The 25,742-nt window shown below is 41.4% G+C and overlaps 3 protein-coding genes across 11 annotated transcripts in view; 2 read left to right on the top strand and 1 right to left on the bottom strand.

Moving 5' to 3' along the window:
- The window catches only part of atp8a1 (ATPase phospholipid transporting 8A1), a 90,713-nt gene extending 82,873 nt beyond the window's left edge, over positions 1–7,840 (top strand). For all 9 annotated transcript variants that reach the window (XM_072395355.1, XM_072395357.1, XM_072395361.1 and 6 more), the window contains 3 exons: positions 252–344; positions 2,075–2,166; positions 5,303–7,840. In XM_072395355.1, coding sequence (XP_072251456.1) covers positions 252–344; positions 2,075–2,166; positions 5,303–5,400 — 283 coding nt within the window. In that variant the 3' untranslated portion in view covers positions 5,401–7,840. The remainder of the gene's footprint in view (positions 1–251; positions 345–2,074; positions 2,167–5,302) is intronic.
- Positions 7,841–9,991: 2,151 nt separating this feature from the next.
- shisa3 (shisa family member 3) lies at positions 9,992–13,284 on the bottom strand. The gene is made up of 2 exons (XM_072396394.1): positions 12,615–13,284; positions 9,992–11,145 (listed from the first exon to the last, which is right to left on the bottom strand). Exons 1-2 carry the CDS (start codon positions 12,883–12,885, stop codon positions 10,571–10,573), a joined length of 846 nt encoding a protein of 281 aa, XP_072252495.1. The 5' UTR covers positions 12,886–13,284; the 3' UTR covers positions 9,992–10,570.
- Positions 13,285–14,939: 1,655 nt separating this feature from the next.
- Positions 14,940–24,416, top strand: LOC140318579 (BEN domain-containing protein 4). Its single transcript, XM_072396395.1, has 6 exons — positions 14,940–15,479; positions 18,220–18,771; positions 19,957–20,048; positions 20,183–20,209; positions 20,401–20,641; positions 22,934–24,416. Exons 1-6 carry the CDS (start codon positions 15,014–15,016, stop codon positions 23,164–23,166), a joined length of 1,611 nt encoding a protein of 536 aa, XP_072252496.1. The 5' UTR covers positions 14,940–15,013; the 3' UTR covers positions 23,167–24,416.
- Positions 24,417–25,742: the final 1,326 nt, after the last annotated feature.

A 25,742-nucleotide genomic window follows, 5' to 3' on the forward strand; every position in this document is an offset into this window, starting at 1 on the left:
ATCTCTCCCATTGCCAGAAGAAATTCCCGCCAGAGTCCCTGATCAAACTTCCAAGAAACTCTAGTATTTCCATTCCGTCGCTACTCCATGTTTGTTTCTGCCCTCGGTAGACTGAATGTGTCAGGAGCAATTAGCTCAAGTCGAGCTTTCCCTTTTTCACTTTTTAATGCCAGTCTTACAGACATCCCATCATGTTAAAGCCTCTTGTCTTATGCTCTGGATTTTATGATTTCATGTTGTTAAATTTTCAGCATGAAGAAGGCATTTTTCAAGACCCTGGTGGATGAGGTGCAGGAGCTGGAGGCGTTATCTAAAGACCCTGGAGCAGTGGTGCATGGAAAGAGGTATCATTACACACCACTTCACCAGTCCTGTCTTCACTCATTGATTTTTGATTTACACAATTACAGTGACTTATGTGAATAAAACTAGATGGCAATTCATCTAGAAGGTAAAACGATAAGGTCGGTGTAATAACGCTGTAATTGTTTTGTTCTGTAGATCAAACTTTTTGCTGTTAAAATACAAGTTAATCTATGTTTGCTGTAGCAAGTAGTTTCTAAAATAGCAGAAACGGAATAAGTAAGAAACCAATAACCTTTCTGCACAAATTTACAGACTTTAATTTTTTTTATAAAATGGGACATTAAATGAAGGAAACTGCAGTTATAGCCCCTTCTATTTTGAATGCTTGTGTTTGTGGTAGTTATGGTGATAATGAGCTTTAGACAGCAAGAAATTGGAATGACGGACTTTTCTAATTGTTTCATAATGACACAAAAAGTACCTGAAAACCAGGTGAAAGCGGATGTTTGGAAGTCAGCTGCTCTCCATCACCAGTTCGATGCAACATTCTCAAACTTTCACTTTTTTCCTTGATCCTCTTTTAGTGAATCCATCCAGCACGTTGAAGCAAAAGATTCCTTTAATTTGCAAGAAGTTAGAAATTGGATCTCTCGTGTCTAATATTTGGTGCCTTATTCCACACACAATGCCTTGAAAAGCAAAGGACTTATAAGCCACAAAAAAAAAACCAAGTTAAGTTGTTTGTCTGCAAGAGAAGAAATAGTCAGAAGTTTCAGGTTAATTCAACAAGTTAAATGTCATACCGGTACACGTTATTACCTTCATTAAAAAGAAAAACAAACTCCTATTGACATGATAAAGCAGTCTTCCTCCCTGATTTGCAGCATTGCTCACATGGTTCATATTATGAAAAAGTGACAAATTTGTATTGTGTCTGAGTTTCAAATATCCCCAAAACATTTCAGAGCCACACAGTTAAAGCTTTTTGCTATTACTCTCTCTCCCCTTTTACAAAATATGAATGATTTTAAAGTTTAAAGGAATCATCTTGTCCTCACAACTCCCTCAAAATGTCACGAATCCTTCACGGCTCTGCTGCCAACAATATTCCTGTGTGGACGGTAGAAATCTTAAAATTGCTACTAAATTGCAGGAGTTTGACTGTAATATCAGTAATCATGTCATAGGAGTGGTTTTCTCCCCCTTTTTTCCCTCCAAATATGGAATGTCTCATTTTAGAGCAGACGTTCTCCTTTATTGAAGCCATGCAGTATTAAAATGAATTAGCTGAAGCAGATCTGCGCTGCTCTCTGGGGTTTGAGGTCTGGTGCAGGCATCAACGCAGAGCAGATCCGTGTGAGATCTCCTGCTGACTGAAAGCAATCCCCCTGCCTGGCCGCTGTCCCAGACCCAGCAGGCTGCAGGCGCACACACCTACAGAAACAAAAATGTAGCGATATACAGAAACTCAACTTTTTTCCTGCATATATGCATGCCGGCAGGCACATGTATGCACACACAGACGTGTGTTTTTACACACGTGCCTTGAATGCCTCATGGCCAACCTGGTGTTTCACATATTTCCATCGGTCTCATTCTGTCGTTCCTCCTGCGTCTCGACGGTTTTGTCTCTGTCATGGTGTTTGAACCTGCAGGTAGAGCAGTTGGCAGGTGTTGAGATGCTTGGACAGTCTTGATGTATGGGTCATTAAATCTGCCTGTGGCGCTCAGCAAGCTGCTAACACACTCAATGTTTCTGTGTCTGTAGTTTGACGGAGAGGGCCCAGCTACTGAAGAACGTCTTCAAGAAGAGCACAGTCAGTATGTACCGGTCCGAGTCCATGCAGCAGAACCTGCTCCGTAAGTTGCACAACATTGATTTTTCTTTTCTTCTTTTTTTTTCTCTTCCAATTCAGTTTGCGTATTTATGTAGCACCAATTCAGAGTGCAGGTCTTCTCTGTTTGCTTTCGTCTTGTAGCAAGGTCAAACCCTTACGAGTTAGAAAAAAAAATCCCCCTCGAGCAGCGCTTTGTGGCAGTGGGGAGAATGAGGGGGGGGGACTACTACCTAACACAAACACGGGACCGTCAGGGTGGGCAACCGTCAGACACCTCATTCTTCTTTGTTCTATTTTAACCATCCTTCTGTGGGTATCTTTCTTACCTTCTGTTCATCAAGATGGAGACAGTAGGCCAAACGTTTTTGCAGGCTTTAATTTACTTCCAAATACCAAAGAGCCCTTGTCAGGGGGAGAGATCAAGCATCATCGTGCTTCTGCTCTATCTCCAGAGCAGCTTCCCTCTGTTGTGAATCATCCCGCTTCTCTCCATACAGTAAATTTTCTGCACAAACAAAAGCAAACTCATGCTATATGTACCTGATAAATGCTTATTTAATTTATTTAAGTTTTTTGGGTGATTTTTTTTATTATTATTTTTTTAATTAATTTTTTAATTTAATTTATTATTTTTTTTTTTTGTAGAAAAAGGACATATATTTTTGCCTTTTGATAAGAATGAAGAACTATCCCCACTCAGACATGAAAGTCATGCACAACATACTGAATCACCTTGACCCTATCAGCTGTCAGCTGATGTTGCTGAGGGATGTATCTGGTTAGCCAAATGCTGCCTTTTGCCTCCGCTCAGCTGATGCAGAAAAAGCACTTGTGTTTGTGTCGCTCAGGACTGCACTCTAATCTCTGGGGAAGGGGCTTATTGAGTTTGCCAAAAAATCTATTGGATTTGGGGGTTGCAATTATTTCTGTGTTAAGGGTCAAAAGTAACAGACATAAGCATTCTGCAGTGGATGAAAGTCACTGGTCAGGTCAAGTTCCACCTGCCCCAGTGGAGCCTGGAACCGATCAGAGAGAAACGCTTCTGTGTTTTATAAAAACAGTTACCTCCAGGCATCATAATAAAACTGTTCAGTGACTCTAAGCATGGGTGTTGGTTTTCTGTTTTTCTCTGTTCTTTTGTGTCTTTTGTCTGATCAGTTTGTATTTTTGTTTGTCTCATAGGTGGGGATGAGACCGTTGTTGTGTGATACCTTTTCTTAATTCATTACTCCAACCTCACCCCATTTAAACATCCACCACTCTGTAGCTCCCTGATAGACGCCACTCGCCCTCCTTTTTGTGGTTTTACTTCCTGGCCTTGCCCTCGTGTGCCTCTGTGTGTCCTGAGTTGAGCTCATTAGGTTGAGTTAATGATGAAATGATGAAATGTTGCGCTGTTATTCCCTCACAATGCACTCGACTCAGCGGGGTCCTATGAACTTGCCCGCTGGTCTCCAGGTACTGAGAGGGTCATTTACACTTGAAGGTGAGTCAGGGGCCGAAGGTCAGGTGAGACCCTGTAGGAGAGTCTAGGTGTAGCACATAGAGCAGCCTTTGCATTAGAGATTAACTTTGAGGGGGCACTGTCATTACTGTGTTTGTCTTTTAGTTTCATCACATGATTTATTTAAGATGAAACATCTGTGGGAAATCGACTTATTTGTTTTTTCTGAGAATTAAATGAGAAGATTGCCACCGCCCTCATATCTGTGTATTCACTTTGTGCTTCTTTCTTTACAAGCCTTAGTGTTGTGCTAAACGTACAGAGCTAAGTATTCATTTCTCTGACAAATCTTTTCATCTGCAACATGACCAACAGGAGAACTTTTGTGTCTCCGACACTTTTCAGTCAAACAGAGACGGTGACTCTCAGCTACCTGAACAGAAAATGGATTCAAAAACTGATCATGCTGCAAATTTTACTCTACCGTGGATGCTTTGTAGAGTTCAGTGAAGAATTATAGAAGTATCTTCAGTGCAGCATTATGCTAGGAACCAGCCCCTCACATTACTGTGAATTATATGGAGTTGGGCTTAGCCAGAAACTGCTTACTGTTGAGACTGTAAACTGGTAAAACAGCTGGTTCTGTCCTTTGGAAACAAAACCTACCATCACCTCTGACTGTCAACCACTATATATCTGCAGTTTGATAAGATGGGATGCCAAGTGCAGTAAAGTCAAAGTGCTTAGATTTGTGAGTGAAAGGGCTCAGTCTGATAGAGGTGTCTAACATCATGGAGTGAACCTCTACAGAGACATTTGTTGTCATCCCAGTTTAGCTGCACAGGAGAGCATCTTATGTTGTGTTTACAAAAGAAGAAGTCACAACATCCATTTTATTCCATTTATTTTACTGCTTGCATTATTTATTTCTACATACAATTGCCACTTACTAACATTATTTGTGGAAGATTAACTGAAATTTGCCAGCCATCTTTATTCCTTATGAGCCAGAGCACACAAAAAAGGACTGATCTCGTGGAAATGAAGGAAAGGAGGATGAGGGAAAGAACTAACAGCCACTAGAGGATGAACTTTAGCTGAATAAATTACCTCCACGCAGCCTACATCCTTCAGACATTTATCAAACATTATTATTGCAGGAGTTTACCAATTGCTGGTCATGTTGTTCTTGCTAAATATAAATCCACATGCTTAGAAGTTTATGCCAATGCAAAAGAAAATGGGACGTGCCGAAAAATCTCAGAATTTCCTTTAACGTATGAATCTTGTTCAGTGGTTTCCTGGTTTAAGTTTTTAACTTTTTATTCTAGTTCCACAGTGAATCGCATCAAAAGCACAAATTTTGGTATTTAGACTTAAGTTTTTGTAGACAAACTAAATTCAATAAAAGTTACATTGATTTAGAAAGTTTAAGATTTGTTAGTGATAGTTTTGTTTCACTGCTGAGCACATCCTAACAGAGATTGATGCATTTCTGAGTTCCTGAGGCTCACGGTGCGATGACAGATGTGAGAGTGGTACTGATCTTTGACAGAAAAGCAAAAACAAGCATGATTCCCAACCTGTTTCTTCAAATCTTTGAATTTAGTTTATTTTGTCACTTATTTTTGTTTTTGTTGATGTTTCACGTTAATTTTATTTAATATACGATCGGCATTTACAGCCCACTTTAACCGATTCGCCTCATTTTCAGATGGCTACGCCTTCTCTCAAGACGAGAACGGAGTGGTGTCTCAGTCTGAAGTCATCAGAGCGTACGACACCACCAAACAGAGGACCAACGAGTGGTGAGCTGCTGGCCTTCTTGTTCCCGGCTGGCCAGTTTGGAGCCACAGCTGCCGTTTTCAAAGGCGACATCTGAAGCTTAACGTGAAGAACTGTTGGTGCGAGTGCAAACCTTTACCACTGAGGAGAAATTTGGACATCAGATGGACTGAGGAGAGTGACTATATTATCTTTAAATTAAAAAAAAAAGTGTGAGTGGGGCAAGGAATTAAAGAAAGAGTGTTCATTATCAGCTGTAGTTGTGTATCCAGCAGACATGATGAGCACTGTGCGTTCTTAAGAGTCAGTGGTCTGAAGTTCTTCACTGTTCTCGCTCAGTTTGTCAGAGCGAATGTCTCCTTTCTATTGATTTAAGGAATGACAGCTTTTAGCACTGAGCCACAAAGCCTAAAATCATTGAACTAAATCACTCCTAAACACTGTTATCCTCAGAAGTTAAAACACTGGAAAGTGACTAGTCTAGAGGAACTGAACTTGTGAAAGATTGCCAAAGAGCAGTCGTATAAACAATCGTCCAAGTACTAGTGAATTCGGAAAACGTCTAGCCAAATACAATTAAATAATTTCCAGCACTGAACAGACCACTCCAGAGCAAATGTTTGTAATATTTAAATTTTCTTTTTGCACTTAAAGGAAGCATCTCTTGTGGAAAGCCTTACAGTTGCTCATGCCTTCGTCCTTCTTTGTTGTTTAAAATGCATTTCTTCCTCTCCTTTTTTTGAAGAATTTAGATATTGTGCCTGCTTTTATTCCTTTTCACCTTTTAGTTTAATTTTTGAGAAGTTGCTTCATGCAACACACAGTAGTCCTGTTTGCAACTTTTTCTTGTTTTTCACACAGCAGACGTATTGCTATTGATGTAGAATTGCATTCCACACTTCACTCCAGTTTCAACAATCACAGTGGTGCCTATGTGAAGCTTTTCCCTCTTAGAAGAAAAAGGTAGCCAAGAATAGTTTAGTGCTACACACTGACACACCTGAAGACAAAGCATTGCACTACCACAGTGTGAAAAAGTTCAGATTTGTTCCTGCAGAAGTGAAGGCGAGGCTCTCTCATGGTGTCGCTGAAACAAACAGCGGTGGTAGTGTTTCCCTTAAAATGGAGATTTTATCCCTCTAACATAAGTGCCATTAGCTTAAGGGAGAGAAATATTAGCCAGGAAACTCCACGACCGTATCAAAACTACTTTGTCTCTATAGTTATTTTGTGGATTTGTATTTTTATATTGGAGATGTCTGACTTTTGCATTGACTGGCTTTGTAATGAATCGTCTGTAACTTTTAGTTTTTTCTTCCTCTGATAAACTGGCAGGATAGAATAGATCTGACGAGGAAAAGGAGCTTTCTTAAATGTCTTGTTATTATTAATATTAATATTGTTACAGCTTGATTTATTTATTATTGACTACTTATTGTCTGTGTGATTGCTTTCTTCTCCCTATGGGAGATCAGATTTCTGATTGTGTGTGTCGGTTCATAGGCTGCATGTGCATGTGCTGTGTGTGTGTGTGTGTGTGTGTGTGTGTGTGTCACCTCTACTGTGGACATCGTCTCCGTTTGCATTGCATGTCTGTGTCCTCTATGCGAAACTGGGAGTTGATGTTACCTCAGTCGTCGGTGTGCTTTTAATGTGTGTATGAGGATGTGTGTGTGTGTGTGTGTGTGAGTAGTGAAGCTCGCTCCAGTTGTCTGTCTGCACGACTCCAGGTATAGCTACGGTGTACTGCTGTGTGCTGATGCATGGCCCGTATGGGAACGTGAGGCTGTTGGTGTGCGGTGTGACTGTGTGTGTTTCTGCGCTCAGGCTCTCGGCTTCGTCTGTGAGTTTCTGACGCTCGGCTCGCTTTGACGGGAGATGTTGCACAATGCACTCGATGTACCTTTCCAGTTGTGGATATCTGGTATTATCTAGTTTTTTTTTTAAAGCGCGTACCTGTTTGTAACTTGTTTTCTTCCTGCAGCGTGAAACTCTGCTTTACAGGAAATCTCTTCTGTGTTTTTGGGTTTCTGATTCTTATATTTTGTGTTTGTTTTTGTTTTCTTCTGCTTGTCTTTTGTGTGAAAACTTAACTGGTCGTCATCTTTGTCAGAAAATTTCCAAACAGCTGAATGTGGATGTAGTCGTTGTGGAAGGCTTGGACTGTTGCTTTCTTTTTCCAGAGATCATAAAACTTTGTTGTCTGTGAAGGTCGTGGGCTGCATGAATGGAAAACAAAAACTGTTCTCTGAAGTGTTAACTATACTACTTTGATTCTCCCTCAAGTGTTGATCACTTTATATAAGAGGTTAAAAAATGCACCTTTAACTTTTCTTTTAAATATGTTTCATTTCTGTCATTTTGTTCAATGATTGTTCTGCATGTTGGGACTGCAAACTTATAAGTGTTGTCTTTTACTGCCATGAAGGACTACTGAAATAAACTTTACAATCATGGAGGAATACTGCGAACATCTTTGCTAATCCTTGTGTGTGTATTTGTAATCACTGTGTCAGCTTGTTATTGGCGACAAACGGGACAGAAAATCTAAACAGGAAAAGGCAGGGAAAGCTATCGGTCTGAACCCCAGAATCATAACAAACTCTTGATATTGAAGTCATTTGTTTGTCCTTCTTGCTGTCTAAGTCATACTTGTATGATCCCACACAGACTGTAATCTGTTCCTGTAGTAGATGATCATCCAGACTAATTAACCCCTCCCACCCCAGAGGCCCTTGTGCTGGCTGTGGCTTTATTTGCTGTAAAAACACAACCGTCACCATGTTTCTGAGGGGTCCCAGACTGGCACATGTGCTGAAGAGGCTGCTTGGTACGACTAGAACACTTGTGCATATCAAATACAGAAATTTATGCGGACTCCAGGTAGAATATTTGAAGAGCTGGCTCAATGGCCTCTGTATTGATGAATCATTTTAAGTTTCTTTAATTTACACTTTCATAGGCTGGGGATATTCAAGTGGTTTCTACTGAAAGTCACTACAACCCACATGCTGCTCAGAGATTAATTTAAGCTGCAAGAGTTTATATTTACTGAACAAGGAAGAAAAAAGGTTTTTTCTTGTTTGGCATTTCCATTTCTTGACTACTTCTATGATACTGCAGATTCATAAATTGATAGATGGAAAAAACGTCCAGCTATACTGATAAATCATTTAATCGTCATTTTGAACAGAATAACAAGTGAACACGACTTAATCCATCAGGATTTACAGACATTCTGTTGACAAACACTGAATCAAGGAAAGATTTGGCGGCTGAAGCAGTTACTGAAATAATTGTTGGATGCCACTGTACTAATATGACTTTAAAAGCCATTTTCAAAGTTGTGGTCGGGCGGATTTGGGGACAACTGTGGTCACCGGGGTGACAGCGAGTGATTGATTGCATCTACAAACACTTGTTGAATGGCTGCTTTTAGAGAATGCAGCAACAGAGCGCTTGGTGTATCTGATTACAGTACAGCCAAACAAACCCACGTTGTTTTAATAAAGAGGTCACTTGAAAATAATTGCTGTTTACTGTGCCTGCTCGCTCTTGTCCCATGACTCCCAGCGATACTTAGGGCTGACCCACAACAAAGAGATATCAAAAGTGGCTGTTTTTTTTTTTTGTTCTGTAGACATAATTTGGATGAACGATTGTGGTTGTTGTTAACTGTGCTGGCAAATGCATTGTTTCCCTGGAGTCTGAACTACTACACGGTGGTACTGCGGAAGAAAAACTGACCACAGACACTAACAACAGCATTTGATTACATAAAAATTCTGAAGAATTCTAATTGTAATGTGTTCTTGATCTCATTATTGCAGTAAACAGAAGTCTGATGTTTTTCTTAGAAGAATAAAGATTTCAAAGGAAGCAAAGAAAAAAGCTGAACTTGCCTTATGAAACTCACGCGACAGTGTGGGGGGAGGAATAACGGAAATCCTATGCTGAAAAATAACTTGGAAAAGAAAGTGGGAACTTTTTGGAGCACGGCCAATACATAAAGAATTTGGCTTTTCAAAAAAGATTTGGATAATGTCATGAAAATGTGTTCACACCTTGATTTCTCTATTTAGGATCAAGGCGTGGAATGTGCTGCTGAAGTTCAAACTGACAGCCGCAAGTAGAAACGAGACCTGAAGGCTTTGAATACTGCGCGCAGCCTGTCAGATCCTCTTCATGTAAGCGCTGCCTTTATGGATCTCTGAATGAGGCAGCACAACCTCAGATGGAACGGTTGGCAGGTTTTCAGTAGACGCTGATTGCCAGGTCTATTTCACGGTCAGGTAACCGGGGAAAAGAACAGTCTTTGTGGAGACTTCACCATACCTGCTGCTGCAACCTAAACCTCTACTTCTAGGGCGAGTTGTTTTTAACACTATGACCATGCAATGCTCGTTGAGCACTGACAATGACTGATCTCAGCTCTGCATTCCTGCTGTGAAGTCTGGCGCAAGAATAAGCGACAGGTAGGGAGCTGCCGTGCAGGCCTGACCGCTCTGGTTTCCTTTCTTTTTGAGTGATGATGGGGCTTCTTTGTGGAAATGTTTTTTTTTTTTTTTGTTATTTAAATGTAGAAAATGTCACTTAACAAACCACATATATAAGCGCACAGAAGTTACAAGAGACAACTTTTATTTGCGGTAAATTAGGCCGTCGATATCACAAATCTCATCTTTGTAGAATTCCTGTACAACATTTTACAGAAGACCATATTTCTACTAGAGGATAATGTCTTTTCTCTGTCAGAGGTCTGTCCGATTGTCAGAAAACAAAACTCCCTGGTTTCCGCTGTCTAATATACCTCTAAAACAACAGCGTTCTGGACAGTCTCGCCTGCTTTTAAGGAGGCTGGCTGATAACTTGGCAAAACTTTTAAGTTTGTGAGTTTCCATCACAAACAGCAAAAGAAAAAGAAAAAATATGGAGAACTATTTACAGTGTAAAAGTGCATAAAATTCAGAATGAACCCCTGACAGTTCTGTTGAAGTGGCCGGTGTTGGGAAGCACCACTCGATGTTCAGTCCAGGCAGCAGTGTTTTCCGCCTCGCCCTCCTGTTGCTCTCTGCGCCCATTCACCCAGGCCAAGCCGTTTACACCACCAGCTGTGTTGCCATGTTTGTTCTCTCCAGCTTACATCCTACCCTCTAAAATTCTTGTAATCCCTCCATTTCCCCTGCTGGGAGCTCTGTCAGCTCTGTCCAAAGTCGGCAAAGCCCTTGGTTGATGTGAAGGCGTCTGGCTGCAGAGGGAAGAAGTACTGCTGGGGCAGGAGGAAGCTTGCACTCTGAGAGGGGTGAGAGGGCTGGTGGAGCTGCAGCTGGGTGTGAGTGGAGGGCAGCGGGTGCTGCACACCTCCTGTCATGGGTGCAGGTGGGGATGTGTAGGGGGGAGGTGGTGGTGGAGGCAGAGTCTGTGGGATCTGCGTGGGAGAGGAGGAGACAGTAGCAGACACCAGGCAACCGTGCTGCTGCTGCCCCTGACCTCCAAGAGAAAACCTCCGCATGGAGCTGCCCCCTCCGGCTGAACTGGAGCTGGTGGTGGCTGTGCTGGACTGTCGCGACGGGGCGCGTAGGCTCGGGGGAGCTGTGGTGAGGATCATGGGGATGGTCTCACCCTGGCAGCTGCGCAGGGAGAAGCGAATGGGCTGCTGGGTGGGCTGCTTGGGTCGCAGACAAGTGCAGCAGTAGACGGCCACCAGCGAGCCAACCACGACGAAGGCAATGAAGATGCTTCCCACCATCAGGAAGGGAACGTAAACAGGCTCTGATGGGGAGGAAACACAGGCAGCTTAGAATAAACAGACAAGACCCAACTTCATGTAACAGAAATCTGCAGCTTCTTAATGCGTGCATGTGTAAAGAAACACTCAAAGTTACTGTACTGAATTGAACGCACACAAAACAAGACTCCAACTTACGCTTGACCACTGGAGGAATTATGGTTACTGGCAAAAAGTGCTGTATTACACAGTTTTGTGATAAGAATTCCAGTCAGCACTGCTATTTGTAATGTTTCTGAGCACTTTCAGCTGTATAATTTCATTTCAATCCGTCAAAGTATTTTGAACAAAGCTGAGATACATTCCTGCTGAATGCACAAACATCTCAAGTTACACCTCATGAAGTCTCTTTGCACTCAGGGAGGAAACCTACAAATGTTTATTTATATTAATTGGGACAAATAGGGAATTGTGAGTGCATGGGTCAATCAGCCACTTATTAGCTTTCTTGCTCGGGAGATTTAAAGATAACTGATTTAAACTTAAAGGGTGAAAGCATCCTATTATTAAAACCTTCACAACCAACAGTGGGTTAATGTGACACCTTGGCCCAGTCAAGCAAAGTCACAGAAATTAGTTTCAGTGTTATAATATTGTGACTACCTTAGTGTGAAAATGTGTGAGCTGTCAAAGGGAGTATGCTTTATACAAGTTTTTGGCAGGCACGGTTTTGTAAGAGGCCAGTTTTTAAGAGAAGGCTTTGGCTCTGGAAAGGATTTCTGCAATCAAGCTCAGATTTATCAAGTTTCATCCTAATTTCTTGTTAAAAACTTTCACAAGAATTTGTTTTAAGAACATTAGCTGAGAAACAGAACTGCTGGATCATCAAAAACTCATCCAGTTTTCCTTTTTCTGCTGATAACAATCAGGAGTGTGCTGAGGTAAAACGAAGCCTCTGAAGCACAGATAAAAGCAGGTGGTGGAAACTTGACTCCTTGCTTGATGAATGTGGACAATACAACTTTAAAGCTGCGTAAATTGAATGGATTTAAATAGCATATAAAGATCTTAAAGCTGAAGTAACAAACATTGTGTGAAGCACATCGCGCCCTTGTTATAAAAACATTAGGATATCCATTAAATAGTTCCTGCTACTTCTAACACACACACTGATAACAACAATTATGGAGATTTAGTGTAACACTGACACAAACGCGCCTTTGCTCTCCAACAGCTCATATTTTAAATTTTAAAGGACAACAGGATAGTCTTGTTGTAGGAAGCTTTTTTTCTTAAAGAACTGAAGTGTCTCTTTCTTGATTCTCCAGCTGACCTCTTCGGGATGATCGCATTTATACTAAACATGAATGTCCATCTGTCTGTGAATTGTAGTTTTGGTAGAGATGGTTTGAGAATTCCATGGTGCACGTTCTAGTCTTTTACACAAACTAATTAATCTGAGAACCACATTCTGGTACAAACTAAGAAACAAAATCAAATAAACTGAGCTTACGCGCTGCAAACTCGGTGTTGTCCACCTCCCTGTCGTTGGTACAAATGCCCTGGTCCAGCCGTGCGTCCGCGGCCGCGCAGCAGTAGCGCAGAGAGCAGGAGCCGCAGCACACGGTGGCGTCCATGGTGTCAAAGTCCTCCGGACACTGGAAGCCCTCATGGTAATTCCCATTAGAGTCCAGCCAGCCGTGGCAGTACTCTCCCTGAGCGTCCGATATCCGCAGATTCCAGGTCAGATATCCCAGCATCAGGCAGCTCAACAGGCGCACCATCCCGGTAAGCCGCTGCGGTTTCCTTGAGTCCTGGTGGGCTTCAGAACCCGGACACCGAGCGCTACAGTCCGAGTTGAGATGGAAAAAAAAACGCCAAAAATGAAACTGGATCTACATATGTAAAGCTATGTCACTGTCATATTACCAGCATCCAAACCCGTTTGAGCCAGAAGCTCCTTAATTGAATCCCCCTTGTTTATCCAAATGACTGCTTTAAATGATTTTCAGAAATATCATTATTGATTTTAATTCTTATCCAGAAGGAGGCGAAAACCCAGCAGAGCGATGGCAAACAACCAGCTAGAGTTCTCTTCGGTATTTCTCGAAATGTTCCTGTGGCCGCGTGCCGAAGTCTATGCAGAACTTGTGTGCCCAACTAACCGAAGATTTGGTGCTTTTGTGAATCGGGGTTTTGTACACGCGCACGTAACCCACTTTAAGAGGACGTGCGCGACCATGTGATACCCACATAATAACATCCAATCATTCTGTTAATGAACTTTTTTATGGAGAACAGAAGTTTCAGTGCGGTAGAAGTTTCAGTTCCTTATTAGTCCCCCATCTATCAAAACAACAAACAAGGCAGCAATGTTTATTTGCGATTTTGTTCAGCTTTGCTGTGGTTTTGTGACAGTTTGTGGTCATTTTGCCTTCGGTTTCATTGGGTCCATCTCTCTGTGGTCAGTTTGTGTCTTTTGAAGTGATTTTTGGTCTCTGTGCATGGTCATTTTTCCTTTCCTCATGATATTTTTACATTTCCTCAGCAAATTAGCTCAGCTCATTCGAACTCCCTTTGTTGTCCCTTGTTGTCCCATTTCCTGTCTGTGGAATTTTGCACCGCTTTGTGGACACTTTGGATTCTTTTTTTTTAATTCTTTTTTTTTTGCAGCTTTTGAGGTTAGTTTTATAATTCTTGGACATTTTGTATATATTTGTGGCTGTTACATTTTTATCGTATTAGGTAATTTTGTTTCTCTTTGTGGGATTTTTGCAGTTCGTTGAATTAATAGTATTGTTTTGGGGACATATTGAATCTCTGTGCTTATTGCAAATGTGGTCATTTTGAATGATTGAAGTCATTTGACGTCTCATTGTGGTCATGCTTCTTTTTGTGGTCACTTCTGACTGAGCTGTATGCAGATCCCGTCTGACCAGTCTCCTGGACCTGAGCCCATAGGCCAATTTACCACGAATTTTACAATGTTTAAAACAACTCGTTGGCCACCTAAATATTATTTTAGGCATTTTTTCAGTGTAAATCTAGCTTCTTTATTTATTGCAAAATATATAGAAGTCAGTCAGCAGCAGAGCCTAAAAACCTGTGTGGTTTGTTCAAATTGACAGAAGAAAACGTGTGGTTAGCAGCAGGTCGTCCATCTTTTAAAATTTCCTCTGTTTGAAACCTTTTGATGCAGCGCCCCCTTGTGGCTCTGTGAACTTTTAGGCCTGCGGGCTATTAAACAGCTGTTACCTGCTTTTCACCGTAGATCACAGACAGAAGGTAAAGTTAACTTACTGAAAGTAAAAATGTAAGATTTTAAAAAATAGTTTAACTATTTAGGCCTGAAACAAACCGTCAACCCGATAGGCTTAAAATCAGGGGGCGTGATGCTATAGCCTGTAATGATGATAATGAAAATGACTTAAATTTGTAGTTTGAATATTTTATCAGTAGTTTTCATTTTGCTAAGCTCCTTTGCTTATTTTGAGCTTGAAATATTTGGAAGCCTTCATAGTGGTTTGTGTTCGTGTGAGCTCAGGAGCAAAATGGCCTCTGCTTTTTCTTTTTTGCAGGATTTCGTTCAGCGTTTTTGGTTGATCAGTTTGAGATTGTAACTAACTGCAATAGCGCCCCGTTGTTTTCGGTGAGGATGCTGGTTACAAAGAAGGCTGGCAGCGGCGCACAAGTCCCGCCTGTATTTCCCCCTGGAGGAGTCTCAGTGTTGGCGCTGCCGACCGGGGATTGGAGCGGCGACTTGTCAGTAAATTAGCCCACCCTTCACACAGTGTGTGTGAGGGAAACCAAGCCAGACGGTGACGATCGGATCCCTCACTCATCAGCTGTCTGTGACACCAGTGCGCTACAAAACCAACTCACAGCCGTCCGACGCGCTGACACCTGGCCGGGATGGAGGGAGAGATGCAGCCGGCAGATGAAGGGCCCTGCGCCCCGAAGATGTGCCGACAACAACGGGGTCCGTACAGCACCCTGAAAACCTTCCAGAGCAAGCGCTCGGCGGGCAAGTCGCGCTTTGACCGGTCCGCCGTGGTCGACGTGCCTCTGTTTGGCGACGGGCATCATTTCACTTTTCATCCCGAGCAGCCTCATCCCTTCCAGCAGCACCATCACCACCAACAGCGGCAACCGCAGCCTCACCAAACCAGCGTCACTATCAGCAGCAGCCAGCAGCATCACCCAACGCCGCAGCAGCAGCAGCAGCAGCATCGTCTCCCATGTGAGACCAGGCCCACCAGCAGAGTCCCCACATCCACCTCAGCGGCAGCGGCAGCATCTCATGGTTCCCAGCAGTGGCGCGCCGGCAGCGGTACGGAGCCCAGATTCTCTCCGGACTGCACCTACGGGATCAGCACAGGTGGGTTTCAAACTTGTCCAGAGTGGGTAATGAGAGTGACCCCTAGTCAGATCAGGTCTGGTCTGATCCGTCACTCATAGTTTCTTTTCATTCAACAGTTATAGTAATCGCACTTTTAGGCCTCCTGATAGAGGTGTGTATTTTTGGTTTGCTTACCAGATACTGGCCAATAAACATTAAGCAACTACATAGTCAAAAAACTCAAGTGAAAGGCATCTCTTTTTTTTTCTCCACATCACCTGGTCCTCTAATTTTTGCTCCCATTTCTCCCTTTTTGTCTGTAGTGATTGATTTGCTCATGTAATGAGAGTAGTCATGATTAAATCTCATGTGCTCAAAATTACACTGTGTTTGTGCCCATCCATGGGTGTTTGCGTTAGCAATAAGGGTCCTCACCATCTCCTGTTGAAGCACATTGTTCTCTGCTCATTTTTCTCCTCAGCTGCTGTTCATTAGGGGGCTGTACAGGAAGAAATGTGGTCCCCATGTGGAGGGCGGGTCCATGGGAACCAACATTTAGATGAAAGCAATGAACCTAATCCTGACAGTTACAAAATTAAACATTAGGCATTGCATCCTTTAATCAGATATTAATCTCTTTATCACCACAGGCGGCAGAAGCCTGGTGTGCTGCTGGTTTTTTGTCGCTTTACATTCAATTGTTCAACTAGCACTAGTAGCTCCATATCAACTAACCGATATACTGTATGAACTGGCTAATTTGTGCACATAATGTCGAATCTTTATTTTAAAAATGTCAGTATCATATTTTGTGAACCTGTTTAAACCAGTCTGTGCTAAACCAGTGCAGATGATCCCATTGTTTGCATCTGTTCTGGCTTGAACATGATCTTGTTATCATTTATAAAATAATCCCACAAAATCTTATTGTCCCTGCTCTAATAAATCTTCCTGCAGCACATTTGATGCACCATCCAATTCTAGTTAAAAGTGTCATGCTTTCTTACTGATAATGACACATCAAAGTGCTTTTTATCTGCACAATACAAACTACTTACTGTCTCTCTCGTGGCTGGGGATGGAAAAAAAAAAAGTTGATGTCCTTTCTTATGAGGAGCAGCACCAGAGACCCTGGAACTCAGCAATCAGTTCAGCACACAAACGCACAAATTGCATTGAAAAGCCTTTCTCAAAGAGTTGTGATTAAAATAAATGGGCCTCATAAATTTGCCTCTGCCGACCGTGTTGTTTTTAATGAAATTTTATGAGGCTCTCAGCTCACAGTGCCACAGGACTGGAGAAGGAGGAGAGGGGGGTGGGGGTGCAGGGTGAGGACGAATAATATCAGATACATCTCGACGGGTAAACAGAGACAGCACGCATATTAATAAATGCGACACATCTGCGCCAGGCTGATAGACACGTCTGAGCGAGTGGCAACGCCGCAATGGCTGCCTAGAACTCATTTTGTCCGTGTGTGTATATTTGTGCGTTTGTGTGGACTCATAATCATTACATAGAGGTGTGTGAGACCATTTCATTGAGACGTGCCTGGATTACCAGGAAAAATGTACACTGAGGCTTGTTTCTGGACAATAGCCATGTGTTGATTGTCTTGGTCACGGCAGATCGTCTGACCTTAGAGTTTATTGACATCTGAATAAATCAACATAATCAAGCTGACATTTCTATAAACAGAGGCGCTCACTGAATGCTGCCAACACTTTGCCACAGAAAGACCAAGCGCACATAAGTAAAAGGAGGCAACCAAGGCTACAACAGATATACTTGACATAAGCAGTTGAATTCTCTGTTTAAATATTGTACATTTGCCAGCTGGACTAATTGGTGACTTTGCCCATTAAGATTCATTGTGACACTGTGTGCAGTGGATCAAGTAAGTGTTGTGGAAACAATTCAAACCTTATTTTTAAAAGAAAATTGTTCAAAGACAACTGATCATATGCTGAAACTGAGACATGCTGCCATCTTCTTTGGTTCTGAGTAAATTTAAGCTGGACTGAGGCGAAGTGGAAAACTGTCCTGCAATCTGAAATTTATGGAGGATAAGAGGAGATAGACCATCTGGCTTGTTATCAGCATTCCGCTAAAAAATGCGGTATCTGTGATGGTATGAGGGTGTTTCTGTGCAAATGGCAAAGGTGAGCTGCACATCTGTGAAGCACCTTAATATTGAATTATATGTTCAGCTGTTGGAATGTTTTCTGCCATTCAAAGGACGTCTTTTTCAGGAAGTATTGATTATTTAAGCAATATTACGTTAAACCACATTATGCATGTATTACAACAAAGTGTCCGGGTGCTAATCTTACCTGCTCGATATCCAGACCTGTCACCCATTACAAAACATCTGGAGTAAAATACAACAAAGGACGCTGAAGACTCATGTCAAGCAAGACTGGGAAAACATTTAGCTCTTAAAAAGAGAGCAGTTTGGGTCCTCGGTTTCCAAAAGCTTACAGGGGAAGCAGTACAGTGGTAAACGTGTCCCAGTCCCTGATTCTTTGAAATGTTTGCTGGCTTCAGATTCAAAATAAACACATGCTTTTTCTCAGTTTCTCAAAACTGGAAATTGAGCAAGCCCAAAAGAGAACATGTGATACATCAATAAGCTCCAGAACAGCTTATTAATTACCCTCAAGCTGTGTTTAGCAGACAGTTGTTTCCTAGGACAAGACAGACTCCTTAATAATGACTAACCCGTAGTGGAACTGGCACTGCTTTTGACCTATCTTGACTTCTCCTCCCTCCACCACAGAGAACCGTCTCATCTTGGATGCCTTTGCTCAGCAATGCAGTCGAGTCCTCAGCCTCCTTAACAACGGCCGTCTCCTGGAGACCCCCTCCTCCCCACTCACCTCCAACATCAAGTTGGAAGACGGGCGAGGGGACGCTCAGGGGCTTCACTGCGCCTCACAGGGGAAGCTTAAACCTGAGGAGAGCTCCTCCACCTCAGATCCCGAGGAGGAGGCCCAACAAAGCCATCTGAACCAACAACAGACCTCTGCAGTACTCCGCATATTCACAGACTCCCTACAGAGCTATCTGCTCTCAGGGCCTCAGCAACACGAGCAGGACGAGCAATGCCCGTCAGCGGACCCTGGTTCGACTGCGTCTCCTTCAAGACACAACCTGGGAGGCTGGGGTTCCCCAGCTCCTTCAGAGTCATACGGTCACCCGTCATCCACGCTGCCTGAGGAGGAAGAGGAAGAGGAAAGCTGCTGTCCACGCTGCCTGGAGCTCGAGCAGGAGGTGCTGTCTCTACAGCAGGAAAACGAGGAGCTCCGCAACAAGCTGGAGAACATGCCAGGTGCAGTAAAGACAGCCAAGATCTCACTTGGTATTTAAGCAAAATCTTTTGATTGGACGAGTTAATCAAGACACAGAGCTTATCATCAGATCATTTCTGGAATCTCTTGGCATGAAGTTCTTTTTTCCTGAGCAACATTTTATTACATTTTCAAAAACACAGGATGGTGACACTGGGAGACGACAAGGCCGATGTAAACCAGACAAAGACACATTGACACATCTCCTCTGCTAAAAATTCAGACAGTCCACATCAGGGTACAGTGAAATATTGAAAAGCTACATACGGGTATAGTTAGAGGGAAAATTAGTAAAATGCTAAGAGTTATACATCACCTATATAATCTTAAACATAAAAACCTCGAAAAGAAATATAATCTACTCTGAATTCTTACCTCCGTTCACCCTGGCTTTATGAAATTCCATAGAAACTATATGATCCAAATAAATGATCCTGGATTAATTGCTCCTGGATTAATTGCTCCTGCTGTTGAGACAACACCTCCAGTGTTGTGAAATATCCTTTTAGGAGGCCATGAAACCTGCCATTATCATCTTCTGTTGAATCGCAGCATAATCAAGATCAGAATACTAATTTAGCAGACAAAGACACAGTATTCTTTGAACAACAATGTCAAATAAAATTAACAATCTGGCTACAGTGTAAAAATCTGTAACTTTAAGTCACTCCCATAGTCTTTGGATGAAAGCACCAGAAGTACTCTTGATTTTCCTCTAAATTCATGGAGCTTCTTTCAAAGCTTTCAGTCCCAGTCAGTTCTAAACGACGCACAGAAGATGTCTGTTGCGGCCATCTTTTCTTCAGGTCGAGTCTTATTTTACTTCTCTCACTGAATGATTGAAAGATTGAAAGATTACAGGCACAACTCTGTCCTTGTGGGGATGTCTCAAAGAAGCTTGTCGTTCAGATTTAAATCCACAATGTTGTGACAATAAGGATGATGTATTCTTTCTGTACCGTATGTGCTGTAATTACCATCAAACCTTAGACACAACCATGCAGAGCTTTGCTGCTGAATAATAATAGTAAGAACATTGTCTCAAGTTGCATTAAAAACTATTTAGAAACTGTGAAGCTGACAGATCTGAGCAGCTGTTTGTTTTCAGGGAATTTTTGATTGGGAATTTTCTATCACCGGTCACGTCATCTTGTGTTTTTTCACAGTTCCCTGTCAAAATGTTCTTGACTACTTCAAGACTGTTCTTGAGTTTCACAACCAGCTGGTGCAACCAGTGGCAGAGGAGCAGCTCACAGAGGTGAGGACCAGCTTCATATTAATTATTCACAGCATTTAAAAGCATGCGTTATCAGTAAGGAGTAATAAAGCTCAGATCAGATGCATTTCATCAAGCGGCAAAAACACATCGAATTAAAAACTGTGTCTCTACAGGAGGAGGAACGACAGACAGTATTTGAGGTGTGTGATTTGATTTCTTTAATCTTCTCTTAATCTTGATGTCTTTTAATGTAATTTTGCGCAGGTAAAAGAGGTCAGATTACCACTATTTAGTGTTATAGCTGATAACTGAGAATATGCCCCATTTAGTTTAGTTGAGCCCACACCCGAACTCCCTCTGAGTGTCACTCCTGCCGTCCACTTCCCTACAGGGCAGCAAACAGCTCTTGGAGAACTATCCTCTCTTCATCACTAATAAGCAGTGGGACGAAGCTGTCAACTCGTCCAAGAAAGACGGCAGACGGCTGCTGCGCTACCTGATACGCTACGTATTCACCACAGATGAGCTCAAGTTCTCCTGCGGTTTGGGCAAAAGGAAGCGTTCGGTGCACTCAGGAGAGCCGGGCCTGGAGAGACGACCGCTCAACCCCGTCAAAGTCAGCTGCCTCAGAGGTACGTCGCTTGAAAGAGGGAGGATTTAGAAGTGTTTCTGTGTCAGAATCAAAAGGCAGCAGCAGCAACTGTCTTCATTATTTATGGCCTCATAGTTATACCAAAAAATGTGTTCATAAATTGTTGCAAACATATGTGTCAGACAAGATTTTTTTTACTTGCATTTGGTTTGGATCTTTTATTTAATATTTTTAGACATATAATGATCATATCTTTACGTTGAGCTAAAGATCAGACAAATATCTAAATTGCGGTCGTGATTTTAATCGTTGGTTTACTTTGAAAGATTTCCAAGAATTAGGCGGTTGTTTTTCTCACATATATGTCATAAGTGTCTGGTCTGTGCCCACTTGCATCTGTGAAAGTTTGTCACTAGAGAGGGGCACTTCCCTAACATCTGAGATGGAAAGTTCACAGAGAAGTCTTGAGTTCACACATAAGAAATCTAAAATCCAGTTGCTTTCCACTGCTGCTAAAAGAGCCATGACAGTTAGATTGTTTTGAAAGTTTTCAGAGCAAAACACAAACACAATGTCGACCACTTCCAGCTACAAGCTGTCAAATGATATCTCACAAATGCTAATAATACTTCACATCGCTTCGTAATACATCTGCTAGTTGTCTGAGTGTGCAACCGACTCCTCGTCTGGATTGACAGGTGCTCAAACACGTAAAGATGACGCTCTCAGAAGTTTTCTCCGTAGCTATATTTGCGGCTTAATCTTCCGATCTTGATGCGTACAACAGGCAAATCTGTGGAGCGAAGCAGGGAGCAGTTCAGGTCCAAAATTTCTCACTGTGGGAGTAAGAGTAGATGACAGGTTCATTTTCATCTTCTTCACTTTTTCAAAAAAATCATTTTCCAAGTCGAAAGGTATGTTAAAATAAAAATTAGTCATCGCACAGCATCTCCACCTTTAAATAAATGAAACTACATTTTTGCCATGGTCCTTATCTGTACCTCTGCTTGTAAACTGATCAGCCACAACATTAAAACCACTGACAGGTAAAGTGAGCTACAGTGTAATGCTCTGCTGTGATAAACCTGAATTCTGGCATTCATATAGAAAGTACTTTTACTCCTCATATATACGTAAACATTTTTGCAGACCAGTCACACCCCCCCACATGTAAAAGCACTCCCTTAGAGTAACAGCTTCCCCTCCCTGACAGCTGTGGGCCCTGCAAAAACTGCTTAGGAGGGGCTCAAAGGACACAACAAAGACGATCACACAGCATAAAAGAACTATTACACAACATCCTAGAATCACACTCCAGATGTTCTTTGTTCCTGCCCTCACTAGTCTGAGATGTTTTGATGGCATAAGGAGGACCTCCTAAATCAAATGCTATGGCTGGTACATACAGTGTCAGTTATGGTGCCTTATATATACAGGAATGTGCCTTTTCTACACAAGTCAGCAGCCTTTGCAACAATTAGATAAGAGTTTTCAGCATATCTGAAGCTCTCCTACTTCACACCCCATCTCTTATTATTTTCAGTCAAACAGTTTCACTGCTTCCCATAGGAAGTCGGCTGAAATAAAGCACGCAATGAGGGAGAAAATGGACATGTTTTCATTTTCTTGTATTTTCCAAGACAAAGTTTGTTTTGAAATAATTTACCTGAATCTTTCTCTTCTTCATGACAGGAGAGCAGATTAATTCCTGCTGCAGTTTTTTTTTTAATTATAGCGTGCCACAGTTAAAAACAAATCATCTTTCATTTTCCACCATTTCATGCTGTTTTCTCTAAATTCAAAGTGGGTTGAATAATACTGGCTGTTTCACAGGCCCATTGTTTCCAGCTCAGTCTGTAGAGCGCTCATCTCTCAGTTGCAGGATTATCAGTTCAGTCACTGTTGTCTGACTCTCCAGCCAGCAAATTGTCTGGTATATTTAATTTTTGCTCCTCTCCTCTTTGAGAGAGAAATCCATATTGTCGATCTCATGGACAATTAAGCGTTTGGCTGTTTTTTATTAATTAATTTATTTTCTAATTGACATTGAAACATGAAAAAGACACTTAAATAAAGAATACATTCAATACCTGTGTTATTGAACCTGCTCCAAAACTCAGCTGTGACTGAATGTGATGAAAATAATCATAACAAACATCCATTGTAGATACTGAGGCTCTGCTTTTGGCCATTAAGTCTTTTCATCTTTATCACTTCACCGGTTATCTCCAACCAAACTCCAACCTTCTCCACTTCAAACACTGATTGAAACAAAGAATTCTTTTGAATTCCAATGATAAAGAAATTACATTTCAATTCAAAATCTTTCCAGAGTTTATCCGGATGCACTGTGCCTCAAATCCAGACTGGTGGATGCCTTCAGAGGAGCAGATCAACAAAGTGTTCAGTGACGCTGTCGGCCACGCCCGTCAGGGCAGGGCGGTCGGAACGTTTCTGGGCAGCAGCGGCAGCAGCACCAGCAGCCTCTACATGGACGGCTTCGATGGACATCTGTCACAAGATGAGCTGTATTTGAAAAGTTGCCAGAACGGCCAATCTGACTGAAGTTGAAGGACAAGTGTAAGAAAATGCTTGAAATGTAGCTGTACAACAACATATCCCAAAACACAGACCTTATCCTGTCGGTGAAGAAAACATTCCAGAAGAAGTTTATCATACAGAATATAACTTCAGTCCAATAGTTTTATAACTCATTTGTTGCCATTTCTATACCTTAAAATATGTTTGTTTAAAATTTGACTCATGACGGTTTGAAATTAAACACAGCCGGAGTCTTCCGTATGCTACTTTTTCTATGACTCGACATTTTGCGCACTTATTTTACAATCGGTGAAAAATTACAGTTTCGTTTTTTCTTCTTCTTCTGTTTTCATTTCAGCAAGGTTGCTTTGTGGTACACTCCATACTACACGCATACTAAAGTTAGACTCACAACTACAAGTGAAGCTGCACCTTGATCTTGTCCATCATAGAAGTAGCATTTACCTTTTTAATTCCTTATCACTGGCGAAAGCACCTTTACCTGCAACCCTTTTACAGGAGTGCCTCTGAGAAGTCATGTTTTGTTACCTGTAGATTTGCACTTTGATTCCAATTTTTTTCCTAATTTGAATCAAATCTGATGCATTGAGCTTTATCTTTTAAAAGGGAAAGTGTATCCAATGTAATACGTTGAAATCCAGCTTGGTTTGTCTTATTTTTGGGAAAAATGTTGCAATTGTTCTCATTACAGAGTTAGACACAAACTCTGTGTTTTAATCAGTTTTTAATCAGTTTTTCAATTGCTTCCCACTGTGATGACTACAGTGGCCTTGAGGTGACAAGACAAAACAGAACAGACCCACCAACAACCGAACAGAAAACACGTTAACGTTTCAGAACACAAAACTATGGTTCAGCAAATACGACTTTGCGAATTTCAGCGAATAAGGTGATAAAATGTCAGACAAGACATCCAAACAATAAAAGCACATCAATAACAACAAGAGAAAAAAACAGCAAACACAACCAGTAAGAAAACACACAATAATGCTCTTGTGTTTACTAAAATCCTTATGCTTTTATTCATTTTTTGGCACCTCAGGGCCACTGTACTACACAACTCTAACCAAAGTTTTCCTCCTCTTTAACTCGTTAACAGTTCAGCCATTTGTTCTGCAGAATTTCTCTCATTTTCAAAGATCACACGAAGTCTCCTTGTTATGTTTAGATTTAGTGTGTCGCAGCAATAGTAACACTGCTGCGTGTTCTTCACGATGGAAAGTTAAAAACAATGATTTCTTGGTGATTTTTTTTGAGTGTCTACAGTTTTATATTTGTCTTCCTTTTAATTTGTGATTGTATGCATCCTATTAGAAAGGTTTGTTGGAACAATCACAAATAAACAACTATTTAAAACGTATCCCCATAATATGTGGTGGCAGAAGCCTTTTTTTTAATTTAAGGCAGCTGCCGGGGGATGTTGCCTTAAACATGTTGGAGGACCTCCACGGTGTAACATGTTAAAGCTGCGTTACAGATGTCATCTGATGTGTGGTGTTCCCTGATAATGACTGAGAGTATCCACTTCTTAACAATTAACAAATGTTCTGAGTGGACGAATTTGAGCACTTCTTCTTATTTGCACTTTTTATTCTTGTTGTGGTCAAACTGTGAGAAGCTGCTGGAATAACCATTATTGTTCTGGTTTGATTTGATCCTGACAAACTCCACTTCATGAGACTGTTTTCTAGTTTGAATGTAGCAGGTTATTCGGTCAGTTCTCCTCATTGACAGTGCTGTGTAAATGTGTAATATAAAGTACAAAGTTGTTGTGTGAGGTTTTCTTGAAATACCACGTCTCCCTCTTTAAAAAGCCAAGTAGAAAAGTGCCACAGAAACCTTAAAACGATTGGATTTTGTTGTTGTGTTGCTGTTCTGAATGTGAGCAGTGGTTTGTATTTACTCCTTTACCCTCCAAGTGGCAGTTATCAACACTGTGAAACATCAGTCAGATTTTTACAAATCTCAGAGTTTCTGTTGTTTTTTTATTTCTAATAAATAAATTAAGCACTGAGGCTGAAAACGTCTGTCTGTGTTGATAGAAAGCAAATGATTAGACATGTGGAAATTAATACTTGTTCTCATTTGATTTATTAGGAATGATACTTTTTACTTTTGAATGCTTCACCTACACTGCAGATTAAGTTATTATTTCAAATATCCAGCAGGATATAAAAAGCGTTACATTTCTACCCACATATTTGTATTGTACAGCAGTAATGATACATAATATTACAGGGCCTATTTGTTCCAACAACTCTTTACCTTTGACACTTTGACACTTGACTTTTATTCCTCAGACTGATATTTTGGGAATTTGTAATAGTAGTTCCACACAGGTATTGCATAATAGTGCAATACCTCCATCTGACTCTCTGTGGGATAATTATCCAACATCCCAACTTAACTATAAATGAGAGTTGCTCATGAACGTAATTTTTGTTGAGATACAGAGTGAACATGAGAGCTGATGTTGAATCACTCAATTCATGCACCCACAGTTTAAACAGCCCTCCCCTCAGCAAAAAGAAAAAGATATACACTTACTTATCTGAACCAATCCCCCAAATAATCTTCTC

Source organism: Leuresthes tenuis, unplaced genomic scaffold (assembly GCF_036924035.1).
Source record: "Leuresthes tenuis unplaced genomic scaffold, fLeuTen1.0.hap1 SCAF_11, whole genome shotgun sequence".
Taxonomy (NCBI): Eukaryota; Metazoa; Chordata; class Actinopteri; order Atheriniformes; family Atherinopsidae; genus Leuresthes; species Leuresthes tenuis.